The 21,248-nt window shown below is 50.1% G+C and overlaps 6 protein-coding genes across 6 annotated transcripts; 3 read left to right on the forward strand and 3 right to left on the reverse strand.

Annotated features, from left to right (window-relative positions):
* Positions 1-2,906: 2,906 nt before the first annotated feature.
* A1O9_12146 (uncharacterized protein) lies at positions 2,907-6,556 on the reverse strand (the record flags this gene model as incomplete). The annotated part of the gene is made up of 5 exons (XM_013398945.1): positions 2,907-3,463; positions 3,514-3,676; positions 3,729-4,936; positions 4,983-5,520; positions 5,579-6,556. The coding sequence occupies 5 exons, from the start codon at positions 6,554-6,556 to the stop codon at positions 2,907-2,909; spliced, it is 3,444 nt and encodes a 1,147-aa protein (XP_013254399.1).
* A 1,553-nt stretch (positions 6,557-8,109) lies between these two features.
* On the forward strand, positions 8,110-8,891 carry A1O9_12147 (uncharacterized protein; the record flags this gene model as incomplete). Its single annotated transcript, XM_013398946.1, has 4 exons — positions 8,110-8,317; positions 8,372-8,491; positions 8,544-8,741; positions 8,791-8,891. The coding sequence occupies 4 exons, from the start codon at positions 8,110-8,112 to the stop codon at positions 8,889-8,891; spliced, it is 627 nt and encodes a 208-aa protein (XP_013254400.1).
* A 2,797-nt stretch (positions 8,892-11,688) lies between these two features.
* Positions 11,689-14,588, forward strand: A1O9_12148 (uncharacterized protein; the record flags this gene model as incomplete). Its single annotated transcript, XM_013398947.1, has 4 exons — positions 11,689-12,217; positions 12,269-12,756; positions 12,808-13,145; positions 13,202-14,588. The coding sequence occupies 4 exons, from the start codon at positions 11,689-11,691 to the stop codon at positions 14,586-14,588; spliced, it is 2,742 nt and encodes a 913-aa protein (XP_013254401.1).
* A 1,086-nt stretch (positions 14,589-15,674) lies between these two features.
* A1O9_12149 (uncharacterized protein) lies at positions 15,675-16,687 on the reverse strand (the record flags this gene model as incomplete). Its single annotated transcript, XM_013398948.1, has 2 exons — positions 15,675-16,326; positions 16,410-16,687. 2 exons carry the CDS (start codon positions 16,685-16,687, stop codon positions 15,675-15,677), a joined length of 930 nt encoding a protein of 309 aa, XP_013254402.1.
* Positions 16,688-17,030: 343 nt separating this feature from the next.
* On the reverse strand, positions 17,031-18,578 carry A1O9_12150 (uncharacterized protein; the record flags this gene model as incomplete). The annotated part of the gene is made up of 1 exon (XM_013398949.1): positions 17,031-18,578. The coding sequence occupies one exon, from the start codon at positions 18,576-18,578 to the stop codon at positions 17,031-17,033; it is 1,548 nt and encodes a 515-aa protein (XP_013254403.1).
* Positions 18,579-19,746: 1,168 nt separating this feature from the next.
* Positions 19,747-20,877, forward strand: A1O9_12151 (uncharacterized protein; the record flags this gene model as incomplete). The annotated part of the gene is made up of 1 exon (XM_013398950.1): positions 19,747-20,877. One exon carries the CDS (start codon positions 19,747-19,749, stop codon positions 20,875-20,877), a length of 1,131 nt encoding a protein of 376 aa, XP_013254404.1.
* Between the last annotated feature and the right edge of the window lie 371 nt (positions 20,878-21,248).

The raw sequence follows: 21,248 nt of genomic DNA on the forward strand, positions 1-21,248 counted from the left end.
GCTTTGGATGGTTCGGGTATTTATTTCATCCTGATCAAGCTAACAAGTGTTCTCTAGTGATGAAGAATCCAAATCTGACCCAGCCGAAACAATACCGCAACCGAAAACAATAGCGAACATAGATGTCGACGGTGTCTTTTCACTTCCCCTCCTTCCAAAATTCATTCTGCAACAGTTTGTAGATGCTATGAACGTCCATCGACATAATATAGGATATCGTCAACTGAAGCTCAAAAAAAGGTAGAACTCAATTGAAAATCCCACAATTGATATTAATGCTCATTGCGGCTACAGATTCGGCGAATTTACCCTATTCGACTTTTCCAGACCCGTTGGACAGCGACACCTCAAAATAGACGAGAAGAACGCCACCTTTATCATGCAGTGGTCGAACACTTCTCTACAAGAGATACTCAAACATCGGGAACTTATGAAGAAACCAAAAGGATCGGTCGCGGCTGCTAGATCGCCACGTTCCCAAAAGCCTGACCCCGTCGCTGGACTGACAAATGAAAATCGCGCCTTTGCCGAACTCTTTGGCCCGATGGTTGGTGGATCTCTTTCACACTCAAACGGGACAGTGGGGGATGGAATCAAGCACGCTGAGGTGAGCGGTCAAGGCTTTCATGATGGCGAGAACAGGGAGCCAGCCAAACGAGCCAAGCTCGATCCACAACAATTCTTCACGCCACGTGGTAAACGGTCGTTGGATAATCTCAGAAAGGGTGTAGCTCGAGCTGGAGGCAGAACGCCGGATGTGGTTGAATTCGCCGTCTATTTAGACCTCTTCAACGCGCCACGATTTGACCTGGGGATTGCACCTGTGTTCCTGAGATGTGGGGGAGGAAGGTGGGTCAACTGACACAATCGTAGAGAGCCTTGATCTGATTCATGAGTAGGTTCTACTATATCGACTCTGCCATCGCCGATTTCAATGAACGATCGATTCTAGTCAATGGGACGCACATCCAGGAGTTGTGGGCATTCTTCAACGCTCTTCCATCAGTCCAAAAGAAAGCGAGACTTGAAGTCAGAACTCGACTGCAGAACTTGTCGCACCCGGTAGATCGATCCCTCACTAGGCAGGCGGCTGAAGAAATGCTAATGAACATCATTCCATCAAAAGCTTTTGCCAAGAGAGTACGTAGTCCCGTCGGGAGAACAAACGCCGCAACAAGATCACAACAGGTTGAGCTTGTAGGAGTCGATTATGATGCTTTGGCTCGGGCAGAAAGGGGACTACGGGATGGGCCGGCTCTTTCATTGCAATCCGACAGTGAGGACGAAGATTGGGCACGTTGATGCTAATATTGCATCATTTAACATTGTTTGCTAAGCACTATTGAGGGTCAGCTGAAGGGCTGGCATACCTGAGCCGGTGTGGAAGTATTGTTGCAAATTAACTGATCATGACAATGCAGCATGCATGTATCAGGAGGATAAGGGGAGGGTTCAACTACGAATGTATCAACACCAAGTCAGGCGCTACCATTACAGATACAACAAGTCGATACAATTACAGGCAAACCGCGCTCTTGTGGTGAGATTCGCTATAGTTCTCAGGAAGGCACTGGAAGAGGGCCTTTCATGTATGACGTACAACTGTACCAATGTAATACCAGTAATGATTCGAATCAGCAGTACATGGCACACACGACCATCTATGCCATCTATATCAGGTCTCGAGTTTCGTTGCCAAGTCTTCTTTCGTTCAAGGTCGCACCGCATTCGCTGCGAGAAAAGCTCGTACCTAGTTCCTAGCTCGAACAGCCCGTTGTGGAAACATCAAGCAGCAGTTGTGAGTAACCCAGTCGGATATCAGGGGCTCTGAGCAATCACGAGGCGAAGAGAAATAAGGATACCCTAGCATGTTGGTATTCAGCTGCATCCATCATCAAATACGTCTTTGAGGGGGCCGGGAAGGCGTTGCTGAGCCTCAAGATTTACTGAACAAGCGGCAATCTCTGTGCCTACGGCGAAATCGTAATTTAAGTGACTTGTTCAGGAGGTACGTACGCTGGAACCACTCGAAGATCTGAGGAAGCAGCAGAAGCAGAGAGGGTCATGGTGAAATTCGTCGAGTAGATATCTATCTGCCGGTCAGGCCCTTCTCAATGCCTCTTTCGAAGTAGCCCTGATCACTCGCTCGCTTAGCAGATGAACAAACCCAGGAACCTCAGCTTCTGTTCATTCTAGCGGCGGCATTGGATATGTGATGGGATCAACTCGGAAGAAAAGTAGGATTGTATATAGATAGGTTGAAGGGCCTTTCATTCATGTATTGACGGTTTTGCCGCGGCCTCTTCTTAGACGCTTGCTAACTGATTATCGTGTAGAACGGGGCAGCACTGTTGACTGCCCTGATCCATCTCGGAGGTTCTTTGGCCCTTCTCATGGGAAACTTTCCCTTCTTGAGAGGTATCATTGGGCCGTCACTGGACCAATTCTCAAGTGCACAGTTCCGCTTACCAATAGTAAAATTGTCTGCTGTCCTGCTCCAAGGTATCAATTGCTTCCGCATCCAGGACGGAGCAGATTCTGAGTTGATGAAGGTGGGAAGCTCCAAGGAGTGTCGGGCTGATACAGAGCGTGTGAAGGTGATTGTTATAGACAAATCAAGTAGAGAAACAATCCTTTGAGATGTCCTCATCCTTCCAACTTGTTTCATTGGCTGTCATGGAAATGACGAAATTGAATACTGTACTAAGACAAGTCCTGTGAACGGGAGAATATGAGGAGAATTTAGAGGCTCGGCCTGTTGCTGCTTGCTTTCGTTGAATCTTCGCTTTTGAGGACCATTGAAAAAAACATGCATGGGAATTAGAAATCGTAAGATCGATACTGTAAAGTCCTGCGTGGCAGTTTCGGCTCACAGGAGGGGATGCAAACGCATCATTGCGTCTTCTTCACCATTTGACTGGCCTATCCGCCATCAGCTGGCTGTCATCCCATTCGCCCTCCTTCTGCACAATCGGTTGTTGTGGTTCTCCGAGGCTGAGATGCTCCAAAAAGGGGTTCTGCTCACCGCCGTTGACATACTCCCTCATCTCCACTTCTCCATAATCTCCTTGAACAGGTGGAATTGCGCTCATTTGGTTGCGAGCTGGGACCGGGGGTGGCACATCAGGAGGTTGGTAGACAATGTCCCGCTTGACGGTCTCCACGACTTCGTTCACCTTTTCGGACCGTACATAAACAAGAAGGTAAGGGTTAGGAGGCGGTCCCCAATTATCTTGGACTGGCTTTCCGAATATCTCGTTCCTATTTTGGACCACTGTGACACGATCATCATTGTACTTACGCCAGATTTCCTTCTTGTGGTCGTAGATATATACCCAATAATGGCCGCCACCGGCACTTCCGCGGTGGAAGAAGGCCGCGTGCAACCGGTATGGATGTTTGCGCATGTCTACAAAGGCTTCTTTGATTTGTTGTGTGACAGCCTCTGATCGAGCCTTGAGGTCTGTAGAAGTGTTAGCCGTGGTCCGGCACAAGCTGTTCATATCATCAGACCATCTAGTTCAACCCTGGCATTCTCGGCCAAGGATCCGAGAGTCGCAATAGTACTGGACTTGACATCAAGTTCACCACCAATGGTCTCGCCTGGTAATTCTGCAAGATACTCCAGAGCAAGTTTCGCATCTTCCAAAAGGGTTGGAATGTCCCTGGATTGTCCCTTCCGACTCTGTTAGCTTGGATTTCTCAATCTCTGATTCCACACAACTTACATGTTTCTTTTCGAGGACAGCCCTCCGCGCGGACAGGATTGATAGCTCTGCTTTCAGATCCCATGTCTGTCGGCGGCGCTGCATAAGCTCGGAATCAGGTGAACTTTCGAGATACCGGTCCATATAGATTGTTTCTGGGATGTCCACATGGTGGTTGACTTTCTCTTGACGATTGAACTCCTTATTCCAAATCACTCGATCGAGCTGAATACAAAGAACAGGTGGTAGTGTTTCAAGAGAAGTGTAGCCCTTCTTCTCTGCTCCGCCAACTTGCAAGTCGTACTCATTGTCGATTGCCGCGTAGACATCTGTTGGTTGATTACTCACTCGAGTGATAATGTCTCGATACTGCTCCGACTTGGACTGGTCATTGTCGTCTTCAGTATGTCGGTTGAGCTGCCCGTAGAAGGTGTCGTGCACTTCATCAAGCTGCTCGCCAGTTTTGTCAAAGCCAGTAGGTCGAATCGCCGAAGACAACGAAGTGAGAACATGTGAAATGACCTCGGTCACATCTTGTTGCCTGGCATATTCTTCTAGCGTTGTCGTTGGATTTTCGACAGGCTTTCGTGGTGGAACTGGAGGCGGTTTTCCTGGGGGAGGAAGATATTTTACTGGCTCTTGCTTTGTCTCTGTCTCCTCAGATACTGTTCCAAAAGATAGCAGTCCAGCCTGATAATTCAATTTTGATGGGGATGAGGGTGCAAGGGGCGCGGTATTCTGATCCTGGGAGTGGCCACTTTTGGGAGGGGCAACAGCTTTGCCAGGGGACAAGTTCTCCTTGTTATCAAGCATCGCTCGTTGGTCGGCTGCGTTGCTATCAAGGAGACATTGCTCGGAGTCGGGTTTGGAGAAAAGTGTTTCCTCGCTGGAATTATCAGTCATTTTAGAATCTTGGCCATCCAAATCGTCCGGTTTCGATGCATCGAAATCAAGCAGATCAATTCCATCGTTCTCAGTCGGCGACTGTACGATATCATCGCTGCTGTTGTTTCTTGCATATTCATCTAGGGTGAGAGGACCGAGGAAAGCCATGCCATCGGTCTGACCTAGACTTGGGCGATCGGTGGACTTGAGTGTTGATCTGCGTCGCATTCTTTCCTTTAGATTGTGGCTTTCCAAGGTAAGACGTGCAAGTTCTTGCTCTGGTCTGATTGAAGAATGCGGGCTTTGGATCATTCCTTGAAACAAGGAAGCCAGGCTTGTCACGACTACGAACAGGTTAACGGTGCACACAAGTTTGAGATCTGGACTTACACTTTTGGGCAGTCTGGACCTCCTGCAGGCTAATCTGTCGCTGTCCAACTCGTTTCCGCTCGATGCTGCTTCCATCCAGAGCCATCCTGTAATCGTCAAAATTCAGAACAACTTTTCGTAATTCGGTCGTGGTGAAGAGCACTTGTAGGAGGCTGTTTAGGTAACAAGTATTGCCGATGTTTTCAAGGCCGACTGGCTCTTCAGAGGTACCTTGAGGTGCTTGAGGTGCTCTCGCATGCAGGTGATCAAACAAAACCGAACTATTTCTTCCATTTGCAATGGCGGTAAGGGCCTTGGTATAGAATTCGACACTGTTTGGGTTTTCTTCTACAGCCATGTTGTATTGGAGAATGATGATATCATCGTCAATCTCACGATTTTGGATCTGAAGTGCCTGGTAACCCTCTGCTGGCTCCATTGGGGCGTCGGGGGAAAATCCAGATTCGATCCAAGATGTCAGAAATTGACTTCTACGGTGTTTTGCAATTATCGAAACAGCTTTGATTGCCTGGTCTTCCGCGCTTTTGTTGTCGTTGGTCTTTCATCAAATGGTCAGTATGAAGTGTCAGGTAAAAAGAAATCGAGGTGACACAAACCTTGACAGCAAACAAAGCTTGAATGTGCTCATCTTCATTGGTTGGACTAGCGTCTAAAAAGAGAAGGGCCTGCTCATATGTTTCAAGGACTAGATCGGAGTGCGTCAGTGAAGTGTACAAGTGGATCTTGACTGCCCTACCATTTTCTGCCATATCTAAGAGTTTTTTGCTGTTGCGATGAACACCAATGATGCGCAGGTAATCCCTAAGTTCAAGCTCGTGCGCAGGCGCATCTGCTAGCGTAGCAATAAAAGAGCCGATAATATCATCATCATTGACAGCGGCTTCACGTCCAGTGAGTTGGAAGGCCTTGTAAGCCTTGTTCAACATTTCTACCTCAAAGCGACCCTTTGAAGTTTCCATGACGACTTCAGTCTCGAGAACATCACTCTGTCGTTGATTAGCAATGTAACGAAGATTGCTCAAGTATGTGGGTGTGTTCTGAGGATCTGTTTGCACCTGCCAGTGGTAGGCTCTGATGACAAGATCATCTGAAGAATCGGATGGGCAGCCTAGCGCTATGAAAGAACCAGTCCTCATCTCTGGGGCTAATTTCTCTGTTCTACTGGAGGGGTGTTTGTCATAGTCTTGACTTCCTAAAACGCGAGAGAACTCTTTATCAGCACTTTGGGGTTGCGCAAGATCTTGGATTTGCTCTCGCTCGGTGAATGGGCGGGCTAGGATAAGAGCGACAATTTCGTGCTCCGCATTGTCGAGGAAGGCATTCACCGCGCTTTGAAATGGCTGGGCCTCTTCAAAAATGGGCTCGGGTACCTTCCAAGCGTTTCCAGGCTCGAGCTGAAAGCCCAGATGCTCAAGAACATTACGGCAGGCAATGCCATCGGGACCGAAGCGGACAATGAATCTCTTGTTGGTGAGCTTGATGAGGCTAAACTTTGGATCGGAAATTGCTTTCCAGGAGTTCTTGAGATAGGAACGGAGGTCACACAAGACATCGGTAGGTGTGGGGTTTTTCATGCCTTCGGTCTGACCTTCCTGTCTTCGAAAAGCCTCTCCAGTACGCTGGCTCAGCAAGTCTGGATTGGTCAGGGTACGGACATCGTTGGGACGCAAGACTGGTGGACTGAAACGAACGGTGGCAGTGGCAGAACATGTACTGGAAGAACACTTGAAGGTGTATATTTCATCTTCTGAATTTGGGTTCTGTCGCCTCCACAAGTTGCGCTCCAATGTCTCTTGAAATCCCGACCTGACCAAGTGGTGAAGGGGATGTTCAGCATTAGGACAAGGGGCATGCTCAAATCTGGTGGTATAGTCAACCTTGATATGAATATGCACCCGACAGACTAGACAGAAGGCTGCTGCAATCCAGACAGTGTCGGGGCCGGGCCTCTCATCTTGTACGGGTAGCTGCGACTGTCGAGGCTTGATGCAAAATCTGTGTCTGCAGCTCCCAAGGTTGATAGCCTCACCCAAGTATTGGAATTGACTGAATTGAAGGGGGGAGTCCGCCAATAGATTGGGAAGGGCAGATTGCCATGGCTCGTATAGGGTGAGATCTTGAAGAAGTGCTGGAGCAGTCCGCCCTGGAGCATGAGCATTAGTAAAAATCCTCACTCCACCTTTGAAATGAAAGCTACACACCAGATCCTTTTACCGGGGCAATGAAGGACCTTATGTTTCCTTGCACGCCGGCCATACACAACGGGTCGGTAGTAACCTGCCGGCCCGGGGAGCCAGCAGAAAGGTAGTGAATTCCGTAGGTAACCGATGAATTGAGAGAACAGCAGAGATTTTAAGGATGGAGATTTATAACAGGTACGAGAGAGTGTAGGATCAGTACGCGACGGACTCTTCTTCTTCTCCAACGCAAAGTAGGAGATTGGCAAAGTAAGATGTAGAGGGGAATCCAAGAAACTCGGTCGGTGGATGGAAGAAACGCAGGCTCGCGGCCAAAGAGGAAGGGTAAGGCTTTTTGTACAGGGCTCCAAAATGCTTATTGCTGGTATCAATGGCAAGGCAGTTATATAGATATCTGGAAAGTCCTCGGCACAGCGAGGAGAAATAACAGATTGCGTCTCACGCAGAGTTGAACTGTGGTCACAGTTTCCATGGAGCCTGCGCCTGCCACTGCAGCGACACCTGTGCACCTCAGCCTGCAGCTCCGCCTGGGAGCCGCCTATGGGGCGCGCTTGCCAACATTACGGATTTCAAATGCTAGTAAGTCACTAATCGGCCTCTATGTCGGAATCCCGAGCATCACTGGCGGGCAGATGAAGGCCCGGCGTTAGCGCGTATTAGTGTCTGTTAATCCTTGATCACGGCCGACACCATTGGCTGCTTGCTCGGAGCTCTCCCGCCGCAAGATCGCATGTTCCACTACCTGCCCTTTTGTCAATTTGGACCTCAGTCTCGAGGACGAACTGCACATAACTGCATTCTTTTCCCACCTCACATTGCCCCCGCTTTCTTCCCTCCCGAACTCGAGTTCGACACTCTACAGGGCATATTGAGCTGTCCCATGAAGTAGTCACCCTCCGCCGAGAGTTCCCGCCTGAGCAGTCGCAGTAATGGCTGATCTTGTTGATCCAAAGACTGTTGATCCTCCCCCAACACCCTTCTACCAGCCTCAAGATGCCCTGGGCGCCGCGACACGTGCCATTGCTTTAACTGGTACGGCTGGACTGTTCCTCGCCGCCGTTCAAAATACTGTAACCAAGGAGAATGTTGGTGCTTTCGGTGTGATCTCGCGGTTTGGCAGCACCGTGGGCATTTTTGGTATGACACTGGTGCTCGGCTGCTTTGAAACTCAGTATACCTAACATGTCATAGCTGCTGCTGGCGGATCTTATCAGTTTGCTGCCAGTGTCTCTGCCAATTTACGCCAGAAAAATGACCATATCAACAACGCAATTGGTGGTGCAATCGCCGGCGCAGTGCTGGGCGCGGCCAGTACGCATATTTTTGTCCCAGTTAACTCGATCTTTTCACTGACTGATGACAGAACTTCGAGCCTCCGCAGTTGTCCTCAACTCGCTATTATTGGGAACTGCTGCAGGCGTGGTCGGCTACACACAATCCTCTGTTTTTGCGTCTGCGGGAGATGATCCCAGAATAGACCGCATTGCAGAAAAGGCAGAAGCCAAAAGTCGCTTCCGGCGACCTGTCAATGAGGTTATAAACGAGTTGGGCGAAGGAAGAGGTAGCTCTGCCGACTTTCTAGTGCCAATTGGATGCTGACAGCCGTACAGGTATCTATGGACCCGGATACGACGAGAGAAGGAGACAACGTCTGAAGGAGAAGTACGACATGGACATCCCCGAACCATACTACAAGTCTACAACATCGTAAAAGAAATCGCGTCAGCATGCACATGGTGCATGGTGCCATTCAAATCCTTGCATAGCGTCGATACTGAGAAGATTCGCCCTTCCTCTTGCACATGCCATAGCTCAAGGTGTGGTGGTAAAAGCCAATGCAACAAGCCGATCAATGAAGTCTCTTGTACATATTGAATCTGAATTTCTGTAAACATACTGGGCCGGATGAAGAGCAGGCAGAGCCAGAGAAAAGGACCCAGGAAGAAACAATATAAACTCGAGGTTATCCGAGGTGGTTTACAATTTTATGTGATGGAAATACTGAGATTTTGCTAAGTAGGTTGACGGTGTTTCATAGCCGAAGTTGGGAACCAAGCCAAGGTTATGGTGCATCAGTGCTACTTTACGCGCAGGTCAGCAATTGTAGGTTGGAGTATGTAGGCTACAAGACCCCCAGGCAAAGCAACTGATGTCGCTGGGACGTCCCCTAATTAGTAGGTGCCCGGCACCCAAGGCCCCGTCTCTGCATGGACAAATTGCCACCAGCTCAATCGGTATGGTCGAGAGTGGGAGATGATTGGTATTGGCATTGACGAGGCGAACAGCAGAGTCAGCTAACATGATCATGGCACCTGCAGATGCAGTGACCCCATCGCAATATCCGAATAGTTGCGGAGCAAAGCCAGTGGCATTATTGACGTGAACCTTGGATGTCTCCCTCGGCAACTTTGGTTATCACAGAGTGGGAATGTCCCCATTTGAGCCTTGCTGCCTGACTCACACGTTGGACAATTGAGCTTTAGAAGGACTGGTGTAGCTCACCTACCAATACGGAGTATCGTATTTGAACGACTTGAAATAGCCATCAATAATAATCTGTCCCGGCGCCCGATGTGTCCTCTGTCCTCCGTACCGAGCACTAAACAATGTAGTACCTCGTAATAATGACGCCAGTGCCCAGTCTTGGGGTTCTGGCAGGAGCTCGTGGCTCTGAAAGTCAATGACGCGGAGGGCATTGCGTTCGGTCCAGGGCCCCCCTGTTGCGCAACTTTGCGAAAAGTGGCACATACCCGCCGACTTTTGTCCACGTTCCTTCTCAGACATGGTTATGTACAGATACTTGGAGGAAATATTGAATCACTCGTACAGCTGGCTACTAGGTACACCTGCAATGGGCTTCCTCGACCAGATTGAATAAGCGTGTGGCCGCCGTGTAAGAATTACTCTCGGGGACTGCTACCGTCGACGGTACGGTTAATCCTGTTTACCTGGGCCTAGGTAGTTAAGTATGTAATTGATTAGCTGGGGATGCCAAATGTGTAGCCAAAGCTTCCCCGATTTTAGTCATTGTGAGCTATCTGAGGGAAGTGGAGTCGATCACAGCTCATAAATTCAATAGAAGTCGATGCTAATCGAGATACCAGCACCCTTCGGACGAATCTTCGAGCTTGCTACCAGCATGGCATCCGGGTTCCGGAAGCTAGTAGATGTGGCTCGTGGTCCTCCGTACCCTGTACACAGAAGCAATGTCAAGTGGCTAAGGAACATTCTCCCGGCAGGGAGGGCAAGGGCGAGGGCGAGGTATTCCGTACTAACCAAAGGTTACGAAGCATCATGTAGGCACACATAGCCGTAACTCATCTACGATACTAGGTGTTCTAGGTGGATGTCACGTCTTGGAAGAGCTCGGGCAAGGAGTAGTAATGTGCGTGATTATTAGGTAGCTGGCTAGGTACTCAGTACAACTCGGATTTCCTCCCAGTAGACACGTGTGTACCTCCTTTGTACCTATTTTCGTACCAAGTAACTCGTGCATCTGCTTGGTACCTCGTGCATCGCGCATCCTCCGGCTGGATTTGATGAGGACAGCTCCTTTCTGGATTCAGCCAAGTGTAGTGGGATGATGGATGGTGAATTGACTCGCTAGGGCCACCAGGAGCCAAGAGCAAGGAGCCAGGAGCCAGGAGCATGATTGCCGCACACCTTCCGAGTTAGTCCTCATCGCTCTCAGCAATGAGCTCACACTGTCTATTCAGCTCGCAGCTTGCCCGGTCATCAGAGTAGCATTGTGAGTGCTCCAGTCGCCCTGCACCAGATGAAGGCCAGCTGCCTCAGTCTATCTCAGCTACGATACCTAGAGGCTAGCTAGAAGCTACTTTACCTAGAAAACTAGCGCCTGAGGTTATTTGCCTTTGGTGGTTAGGTGGTCGCCCAAGGCCCACTTGCAAGCCCGCCTCCCCCCCACCCCAGCCCGCACCCGTGCCAAATGGTTCCTTCCAGGACCCAGAGCTCCAGACGAGTCTCTCCACTCGTGCTGCCGGCCCTTCTATGATCAACCTGGTACCCCATACCTGGTAGTGGCAGTGGCCAGTCGCACCGCCCACCATCGCCCATCGCCCCCCTCTTCTTTGTCGTTTGCCCGTTGTTGCACCGAACAACCGCAAACCAAGAAGCTCAAGCAGATTGGCATTTGATTGTCAGAGTCGAAGAAAGAGCGGGTTGCGCCTCATTGTCTGTCAACCTCACCTTCCTCCACTCGACGTCATCCACTGCATTCTGTAGCACCTCATTTCCTTTAACTCTTTTTCGACTCCTTCGCATTCTCCCTTCTCTACATCTACTCTCCACCAAATTCATCTTGACCAGACTCACTTCACCATTGCCTCGGGAATCCATCTTCTTACAATCCCCGAACTCCAACAATGTCATCAACATGATCGTTGCTACTTGACTTTGCTCTCTGGCTCTGACTATACTGCCCTGGTTCTTCTGCTTGCTCGCCCCAGCTTAATCCGGCCATCTACCAAGTGGTGACTACACTCATCATGATGGAGAGACCTGTTACTCCTGGCTCTGCCGCTCCTGCTGGCAATTCTGCCCTTGCAGATCCCTCTATTCACTCGGCGCGACCGGCCAGCGCTCGCCCTTCCTCGAGACCTGTTTCTTACGCTGGTACTCAACATACCGATGTTGTGTCGCACGTGGATAACACTCATGGCGTAGGCGCCCCTCAGCAATTATCTGTGCTTTCGCAGGCAGCTGGTTCTTACGAGGATGCCCCCATGTCGGCGAATCAGGAGGCAGCTCCAGAGCTTCCTCGGACCAATTCGCACCTCTCGACTTCTCAATCCATACTACCCTCGAGGAGCGGCACGTTGAAGAAGAAGCCCTCGTTACATAAGAGTACCAGCTTGAAGAGAACTGCTAGTAAACGGAGTAGCTATGCTGGCTCTGTAAGGAGTTTGAAACTGGGCGAGAAGGAGAAGTATGGCGAGACTGAGGAGACGAACAGCGTCTTTTACTGCCCTGTCCCTACCAGCGGCAACCCGACAGAGCTTCTCGCCAATCGTTTTCAAGGTCAGTCTCTTTCTCTCCAGTGTCATTAAACCCTGACCAACCATCCTCTAGCGTGGCGCAAGGCTCTAAAGGACCTGATCTCGTATTTTCGAGATCTCCACAAATCTTACGAGTCTCGAGCCAAATCATTACTCGCAACCTCCACCGTGATAAACAATACATCCTTGCCACCCAACTTATACAGTTCCAATGGATTAGGTGACGCTGCATACATCTTGAAAGACTTTCACAAGCAAGCTATTAGCGAGGCCAACAAGGCCCGCGATCTTTGCAACGAAGTCGTCATGCAATTAACAGGCCTTCGCAGCGACCTGCAGCAGAAAATCAAGGAAATTAAAAGCTTGTCTGGTGACTTTAAGAATTCAGTAGACAAGGAGCAAGAAGGATCCAAGAAGGCCGTACGTTCCCTGCAGGAGGCTCTTGGTATGGTTGACCATGATGCTGCCTCAACCAGCGGGAAAGGAGATCCATTCCTAGTGAAATTATCTGTCGACAAGCAGATTGAACGCCAGATTGATGAAGAAAACTATTTGCACCGGGTTTGTTTAGAATCCATCTTTAATGTCGAACATGCCAGCTAATTGAACTAGGCCTATCTAAACCTCGAGGCCTCCGGTCGCGAATTGGAGTCAATAGTTGTTGGGGAAATTCAAAAAGCGTACAATGTCATCGCCGGAATACTTCGCCGTGAGGCTGACGAGGCTTATGACACCGCCGAAAAGCTAAAAGACGGTCCTGTGGCTGTGGCAAAAGATCATGAATGGGACGAGTTTGTCACCACTAACACCGCCATGGTAGACCCCAGAAATCCCATCCGGCAGGTATCTCATATCATTTATCCTGGCAAAGACCATCCTGCAGCCATCGAAGTTCGAAGCGGTATGCTGGAACGGAAGAGTAAATACCTCAAAAACTATACCCCGGGTTGGTGAGTATTGCAATATAATATCCCCAGTACTTTTTGGCGCACTAACAGTTGGTCAGGTACATTCTCTCTCCTACACATCTCCACGAGTTTAAATCCGCCGATCGCATATCTGCCCAGGCGCCTGTTATGTCGCTATACTTGCCCGAGCAAAAGCTAGGATCGCATTCTGAGCCAGGCTCTTCGTCACACAAGTTTATGCTCAAAGGTAGACAGACCGGCTCTATGCACCGTGGTCATGCTTGGGTTTTCAGGGCCGAGACCCACGAAACTATGCTGGCATGGTTCAATGACGTCAAAGAATTGACAGAAAAAAGAGGTGAGGAGCGGAATGAGTTTGTCCGGCGACAGCACGCCCGATCTCTCTCAGGGAACAGCATGAAGCCCGCCAGTATTATCAGTTCTGATGGAGCTTTGGAAGAGGATGAAGCCGACCGCATTGCCTTTGCAGGGGAACAATCCGTCCGTGGAAATTCGGTTTCAGAAGGAGCCGTTATTGGCGGAATCGATGGTCTTGGAGCCGCTCCTGGTCACGATCTTGATGACAATCGATCTGAAGCTGGATGGCGTCCACCTCAACAACGACCTGCACCAGGTGGGCGATTTCCTTCAGACGTCAATGTACAACGAGGCTTACAAGCACCCCTTTCGCCATCTAGTGCAGAGAGCTCCGATCGAGACCGTGACATCATAGCCGCAGCCGGCGCCCTGCCAGGAAGCGGACTTCCTTTTGCAAATACATCTGAAAGGCATACAGAACTCCAACCCCCTTCTCGCGAAGCCTCTGCTATGACTGGCGGTTCCTATTCCCAAAATCATCACACAGCAGATTCCAACTCGGCAAATCAATACACGCCCGGAGTTCATCATAACGTTATCCAAACAACCCACGGTGTTGTCCCATCTCATGACAGTGGAAGCCAGTACGGCGAATGGATGGCACCCATAGGCGCAGGTGCCGCCGGGGCAGCGATTGGAGCTGGTGTGATGCATCACCATCACCAGCAGCAACCTACTGTGGTAGAGTCCGCCAGACCTGGCTCGGAGAGCGCTATCCCAGAATACGGCCATTCATCACCGCCAATTGCAGTCGCCACTGCTGCACCGATCGATGCCCCAACTGGTCCACGTGCTCTGAGCGACACAACCACAGCTCCCAGCTCCGCCGTTGGCAACACTACATCATCAAACACGGAAACTGCAACCCTATCCACAGTCCCCACCAGCACAGGTTACCCCAGCCAAAATGAGAGTATGTTTAACAGCAACGGGGGCTTTGTTGGAACGAAGGTAGTGGCCTCTGCTCCAACCGACTACTTGTCGAAGCCCACTGAAAGAACTAAAAGCCACAGCACCATCAGCGATTTCCACATACCAGGCGAGTATCCTCCGACTCCTGCACTCAATGAAGACAAGAAATTGTATCACGAAGTGCTCCAGAAGTGATGACAGTCACACCATTTGCTGTCACGACAATCTGAACTTCCAGTAGCGGAGCATGAGGGATGAAATATAAATGGATAACAGGCCAAAATACGTTCTATCGACTGCGAGACAATGAAGGGTGGAAGTGATCATCAAAATTGGTAAATCTGGAAAGGTGAAATGGGGGTGGTATGACTTTACTTTTCCTGCCTGCCTGCGTATGTTCAATTCTTTCGTATGATTTCTTTGTTTTTCGAGATACCACAATCGCTATCTACTTGCTAAGTCACTTGCTACGTATCTCAATATCTCTTCCTTGCGCCGCTGAAGTCTCTTACGAGAGAGACGCAATGGCGAAAACGGTACCTGGGAAAAGGACACATACATACACGTCTATGAATCTATCTGTTATCTCATGTAGTGCGCATCATTGACTGCGTTTGTAAAGTACGATGAATCCTCGCTAGTTCATCTCTCAACCAACACAGGGAAGAAGACCCTACTGCTAAGTCCCAACAGCTTTGGCTTTGTGGATTCAAATAATTTGCCGCGGTTGTCCTTTTGAGAGAGCTGTCATAGAGCATCGAATGAGGTCTCAAGAGAAGGGGAAAGGAAGAGGAGGCAAAGCCTGCTGTGGTAGGCTATCGAGGCGATCCGCTGGTGTACTTCGTAGTAACTGGTGAATGGAGGTTTGTTTATCCTTCGTCTCTTCGACTCTGATGTCCATCAAAAGGACGGAATGCAGTGTAATACCGCTTTGCCCCTGAAGGCTGCAGAAATACCGCCGGACTCGACTTTGGTCTATTCTCTCGGGCTCCGGGAATGTGCTGTGCTGTGCTGAAAGCCGCTGCCTAAGTAGACTCTTTTGTGATGGTCAGTTGACTCCCCAACCGATAGGCTACGCGGTTCCACGAAGATTCTTGAAAGCGATGACTATCTCAGATGCCGATTTCCAAAGTAGACCGAAATTCAACCGTTGAGATGCATTTCTGCTCATCATGTTTGAAGGATGGCTCTTCTATACTGATCATCGAGTCTAACTCGCTGGTTTGCACGTGGTCCTTTGGCAAAGCCCGCATTTTACTTCGATCACAATCTGCTCTGGCCTCAAGGATCGAGGCCGTGGAGCCTCCGTATAGTCTGCTCGTCAAATCTCGCTGCGGCGAAGTGATCCAACGCAACTTGCGCCTCTGTCATGGCGGCCAGGACAGGCCGAATGCTTGCTGTATTGTTCTCCATGCTATGTAGGTGGTTCTGGAGTTGTTGGAGCAAGGACTTGAGGTCGGGATGTGAATCTGGACCCGGGTCTAGAGAAATGGGGCCCTCTGTTGGATCTCTCTGCATAGAGTGAGCGGGAATACCGGCAATGCGATTGATCTCGTCATTGGTCTCCCTTTCGGTCATGTGGTTGTCGGGGCTTGCGTGACTATCACTGTTGTCACCCTCGTCCTCGTGTTGGTCAATGAGCCTCGCTAGAGGATGTAGACCGCGCTCCTGTTTTGTTCTTAACGCACAACTGCTCCTCAGGGCGTCCTCAAGCCTTGTGAGCTCCGCTTTGTCATGTTTCAAAGCCCGCTGCTCACGTTTAATCTGGTTACGTAGCAGGTGGCTCGACCTCTGGTGCATGGTGAGTGTGGCCTGTAAGGATGAGATACGGTTCAACGTTGCTTCGAAGGAAAACTGGTCGTCTGTTGCTGATGACGTTGATGTAGAAGACGCCCTAGAAGGGAAAGGCATTCGGGGTAGGCGCGACAGGAGCCTGTAGTTGCACAGTCCTTCCGTCAGTATCGCACTTGATGAAACCGAAAGATAGGGTAAAGAAGGAGTACTCGAAGAACTGACTTGTGAGTCACTTCCTCCACCGCGCGTTCATAGTCCTGGTCCCTGACTTCGCTCTTCGTCTTCTTCGTCCTCGGCTTCCCTTTTGCGCCTACGGTTGGTATTCTGCCTGATGTGGCACGTTTCGTTTTCAGGGACAACAGGATTGCACGAACTCTATCCTGCGAGGATTGAGGCAGCGGCTTCCACTTCTTCCTGATCGTGCTCTGAGAGATATGTTGTATACGAGGTGTGAGATGCGCGAACGGTTGCGCCGATGTCAATGCGTCTGCGGCATCCATGATGCTGTTGGATGGTTTAATGGGATCCGTGGACTGTTGGTCGGGTCACAATCGATAGTTATCGCGTCAAGATCACCTGCGACGCGTGATGACACGTATAAACCGCGTGCTTGAGCGAGAACCTGGAGATAGTTTCGGTGATGTTGGTGGGACCTCTCGGGCAGTTGTTTATGTATTAGGCCCCAAACAGCTTAGTGGAGCCTTGTGGGTCTTCTGTGCATCTTCAAGTCGTCAAACACTTGCTTTTCATGATGGTGAATATGATCTTGTACGTGGTTGCTAATCCCTTGTTGCAATTAAGATCAATCAATAGCCCATAGGATCGCCATCAACGCACTTTTTACTAATAAGTGTATCTAAAGTCCGGTACACCTTCAATCAAGTAGCGTCCTTTCCTTGCCCTCCGATTCGCGACCCAGAACCATATGGTGCAAGTCAAAACAATACAGATCATCAGGATATGACTACCGATGCTTACCCATATTGCAGTCAAATACCTAGGTGCTTCGGGTTGGCGAACGATATAGCTTCCAGCAATACCTCCGAGACCGTTGCAAGCAGAGATTGCCGCCGCAACTGTTGCTCTTTTCCACTGTCCGACCACGTTGTTTGCTTGGTAGGCATTCAGCGCTGCCCAGTTCGAAACATAGGCACCCGTGGCGAGAAAAGTCCCGATATATCTTACGGTGACCTGTGACACAAAACCAAGCATACAGAACCCCGCGATCAGACTGCTGGCATTGAAGATGATAATTGGGGCCCGAACGCGATATTTGTCGCCAATGTAGGATGAGAGGAGAACCGGGAGAACAGCGTAGTAGTATGGTGGGGAGGATAGAATAATGGCTTTGTTCGCGCTGAAGCCCATGCCATTTTGCAGAATTATAGGGAGAAAATATGACAATGCGGTGGAGACAAGGTTGAGAAGGAAGAAGAGAAGGCAGAAAGCATAAAGCTTGAGATCGAGGAAATGAATGGCTATAGCAGAGACAGTAAAGGGCTCAGGCTTGCCGGCGTCGTGGCGATCTGAGTTAATACGGGAGATCGCAAGAGCTTTCTCTTCCAGCGAAAGGAAATGGAAGGAGTCTTCCGCATGATCCGGAAAATCGACCATCCAAAAATAAGTAATGATGCCGAGAAATATTGTAATGGTACCTTGAACGAGGTACATCCATTGCCAACCACGCAGTGAGTGATAGTGGTCGAGATGGTTGAGGCCATAGTTGACAATAGAACCAGTGGCAAGGATGATGACTTCGCCAGATTGCAGCAGTGCAAAGCGTAGCTGCTGTTCCTTTCGAGTATACCAGGCTGAGACAAGCCATGAGAGACCGGGGAAAATGCCACTCATGCTAATTCCAAGAAGCACACGCAGGACGATCATTTGTTTCCAAGTTGTAATGGCAGCAGTACAGATCGTAATGACGCCAAATGATATGGTAACGGCCGCGAAGAAGATGCGGGGGCCCACGAATCGCATCATGATTGTGGCAGGGAGCTGGCAACAGACTGAAGCGACAGTGAAGATGAATATGGACACAGAATAGCGGTTCCCCGTGAGCTGGAGATCAGAGAGCATACTGGTTACCGCGGCAGAGGATATGATGCCACTATCGAGAAGGTTCAAGCTGCAAAGAATGCCGGAAATGGTGCAGAGACGGAGATCTATTTTGCGAACCAGGCGGACTTCTGCCTCGAGGCGGGTTTGGAAACGATCATGCTCATGATTCTCATCCTCTCCAGTGTCCTCATCCTGTGGAATAATGTTGATTGTGGCAGCTGTCGGGGTTGCAGGATGTCCACTGGAAGCTGTTGGATCGAAGGCGCCATCGTCGTCAGAGGAGCTGCCTGGGTCTTGCTTTATTGAGACTTTTGCACTTGGCAGAGCCATGGCCATAGGACTAAGCTCCCGATGCACAACTTACAACCATCATTTTAATGAGTTGACTTGACTTGGAACTTAGCAATGGCAACGACAGCCAAGAACGAGTACAAATCAAGACGCAGTGCCTGTGGATGACTCAATTTACGAGTTAGGTGGGGGACGTGGGAATTGGTGCGGGGGAGCATCGGCATCATTTCATTCTCCGGGGGACTTCCCAGGGCACGTGCAGTCGGCAATGCGAGTTGCCAGTGCAAGTCCAGAGATAGGTCGTTCCCTCCTAGGTAGACAGGCATCAGACCAAGGCAATGTGGACAGTAAGCCGGGAATGGACATGTTGCATAGACAATCTGGGTACAGAACGCTCACAGCAAATATCCTCGTTTGTGTCTGCGACGGTTGGATGTTGAGGCTCAGCAAGGTGGATGTGAAGGGAACAAATGCACCCACGCACCGTCCCACGTTCTGGCATGTGACACACTGATAGCTTGTTGGGGGAGCTTCAGGAAGATCCAGGCATGTGCATCAATTATTATTTGAGATGCGTGTGGAGGCACTCGCTTGGCTCTGTGCTCTGTACGATGCGCCTCGTAAGTACTGTACTCGTACTGAGTACTGTGGTAGTAAACTGCCGCAAGGTATCTTCGTGGCCACTTCGTCACCTGGGTAGCCATACTACTACATACATACTAGCTGAGACTGAATCATTGTATGCAATGCGCCTAGAGAGTTGTGTTTGCAGTTCTCTCCTTTGCGTGTATGTAGGCCGTGTGCTACCGACTAAGCAAGGCACCCAAGGTGTACGGCGGGCGCTCGGAGATCAGGGATGCATCATCGGCCGGCCCAAAGGAAACTCGTCTAGAACCGGCAACTTTTGCATCTCACGCAGCCACTTCTTTGCCTTCGGCCACCAGAGCGTGCCGTTGATGAGCCACGCGAGAGCTGCCATGCATGATCTACCGACAAACATGTATCTCGTACTTATGGGGGCTGTAAATATCTACTGGTGTACCCCAAGCCTCATCCTGAACTAATCTTGTGACCCTGCTAGCCCTCATCACGGCAATCTGCATTTCCAAAGCTCACCTCTGCAATTCCCTCTTGCTGCTCAGGGACTTCACTCACTGGACTAGACCTTCTCCCGGACTCGTCTGTAATACCACCATAACATATTACCATGGTCGAGCTGATCTCTCCTCCCGACCCTCACTCATTGATTCCTCCTCTCCTCGCCTGCTTGCCCACTTCATTTGCCTCTCCCAGGCCACCGCCAGCACTGCTTCCTCTGTTGTCGCCTATTCTTCGCCAGAGACTACACATCCACACCTCGGGCGCCTCAACAAACAATTGGTCACCTTTGCTGACTTGGGACGCCGCCAAAGGAGAATCGTTGAAGGACACCATCGAGAATGCCACCTTCGAGCCTCACCCCGCATCAGGGGAGATCGAGGTTGGAGACACAGAGCCTATAACATACAAGCGATTCGATCACGAAACATTGAAGGCCCAGATATCACTACAAGAATGGCCATTTACCATCATATACCTTTGGTGCACAGGTAGTGATGAGGGAAATGCTTGGAAGGTGGCCGAGGTGTTACCGCTGGATCCAGATCTCCGACAAGACAGTACCTGGTCCTCATCCATTAGTCATGCCAATGAAAGCGCAAACGAGAGGCTGGTGACGGAAGCCTTGCAGGACGCAGACAGAGCAGCCCTACCTCCCCAAAGAAATCTCTCCGTACCGCCTGCGGATGAGGATGATTACTGGGCCATGTACGATAAGACACCAGGCAGAACACCGGCACGAATAGCGTCTGTGGAGCCAAAGCTGGCTGGCACGTCCGAGGATGATTACTATGCACGTTATGGCAGTGTACAGCCTGCAATGGACAGCCACGACCCAGACGAGATGATAGAGGATGCAGGACAGTCGACGTTGCAGGGGCATGTGTTGGAGAACTATCTGTCACGAGACTCTGAAGTACAGAGAGAGCGAAGCCCCCCGCCATACCACGGTATCCTGGGCCTCGGCCTCAATGCCGGTGGTGGTGATGGCGATGAGAAAGGACTGGAAGTGACGCAACCAGTTCCCTCGTCGCCGTCAACAAAGTCCTCAGAGGCGGTGGCAAGGCTGGAAGAACATGCTGAACGGTACGGGCTGTCAGACATTGGCATCAGACAACATATAGGAAGTAGTTTGAAGAGCATGTATCGGTTGGCCAAAAGTGCGGGAATGGATCGCGAAGAGTTTGAAAGCATTGTGCAGAGAGAACTGGAGACATTGAGCATATATGACCATGCATGAGCAAAGGCACTAGCTAATAGTAGGACGTTCGTGCGAGCCCATGCGATTGTGTATGCACCATCGAAAATTCAATGTCAAACCAGGGGTGAGAGATCTTGATCAGCCTAGTACTACTGAGTCCCATGCTTTCCAGTTGTTGATGTTCCCCCCTGAATTGGAGAGAGCTGACGCCGCCTCCGTAAAAGCCACCAAAAAAAGTCGCGTCCTTGCTTCTCCGAAAAAGTTGAAGACACGTCAACGTGTCCAGCCGAATTGGAATTTGGAACTACAACCACCCGCAGCCAACTCCTTGACGACCACCTCCACCTTGTCCTTACCATCGTCACCACCGTTTATTCAACCACTCTCGTCTACAATTCTTTCTCCTTTCC

The sequence above is a fragment of the Exophiala aquamarina genome (genome assembly GCF_000709125.1).
Source record: "Exophiala aquamarina CBS 119918 chromosome Unknown aczIA-supercont1.21, whole genome shotgun sequence".
Taxonomy (NCBI): Eukaryota; Fungi; Ascomycota; class Eurotiomycetes; order Chaetothyriales; family Herpotrichiellaceae; genus Exophiala; species Exophiala aquamarina.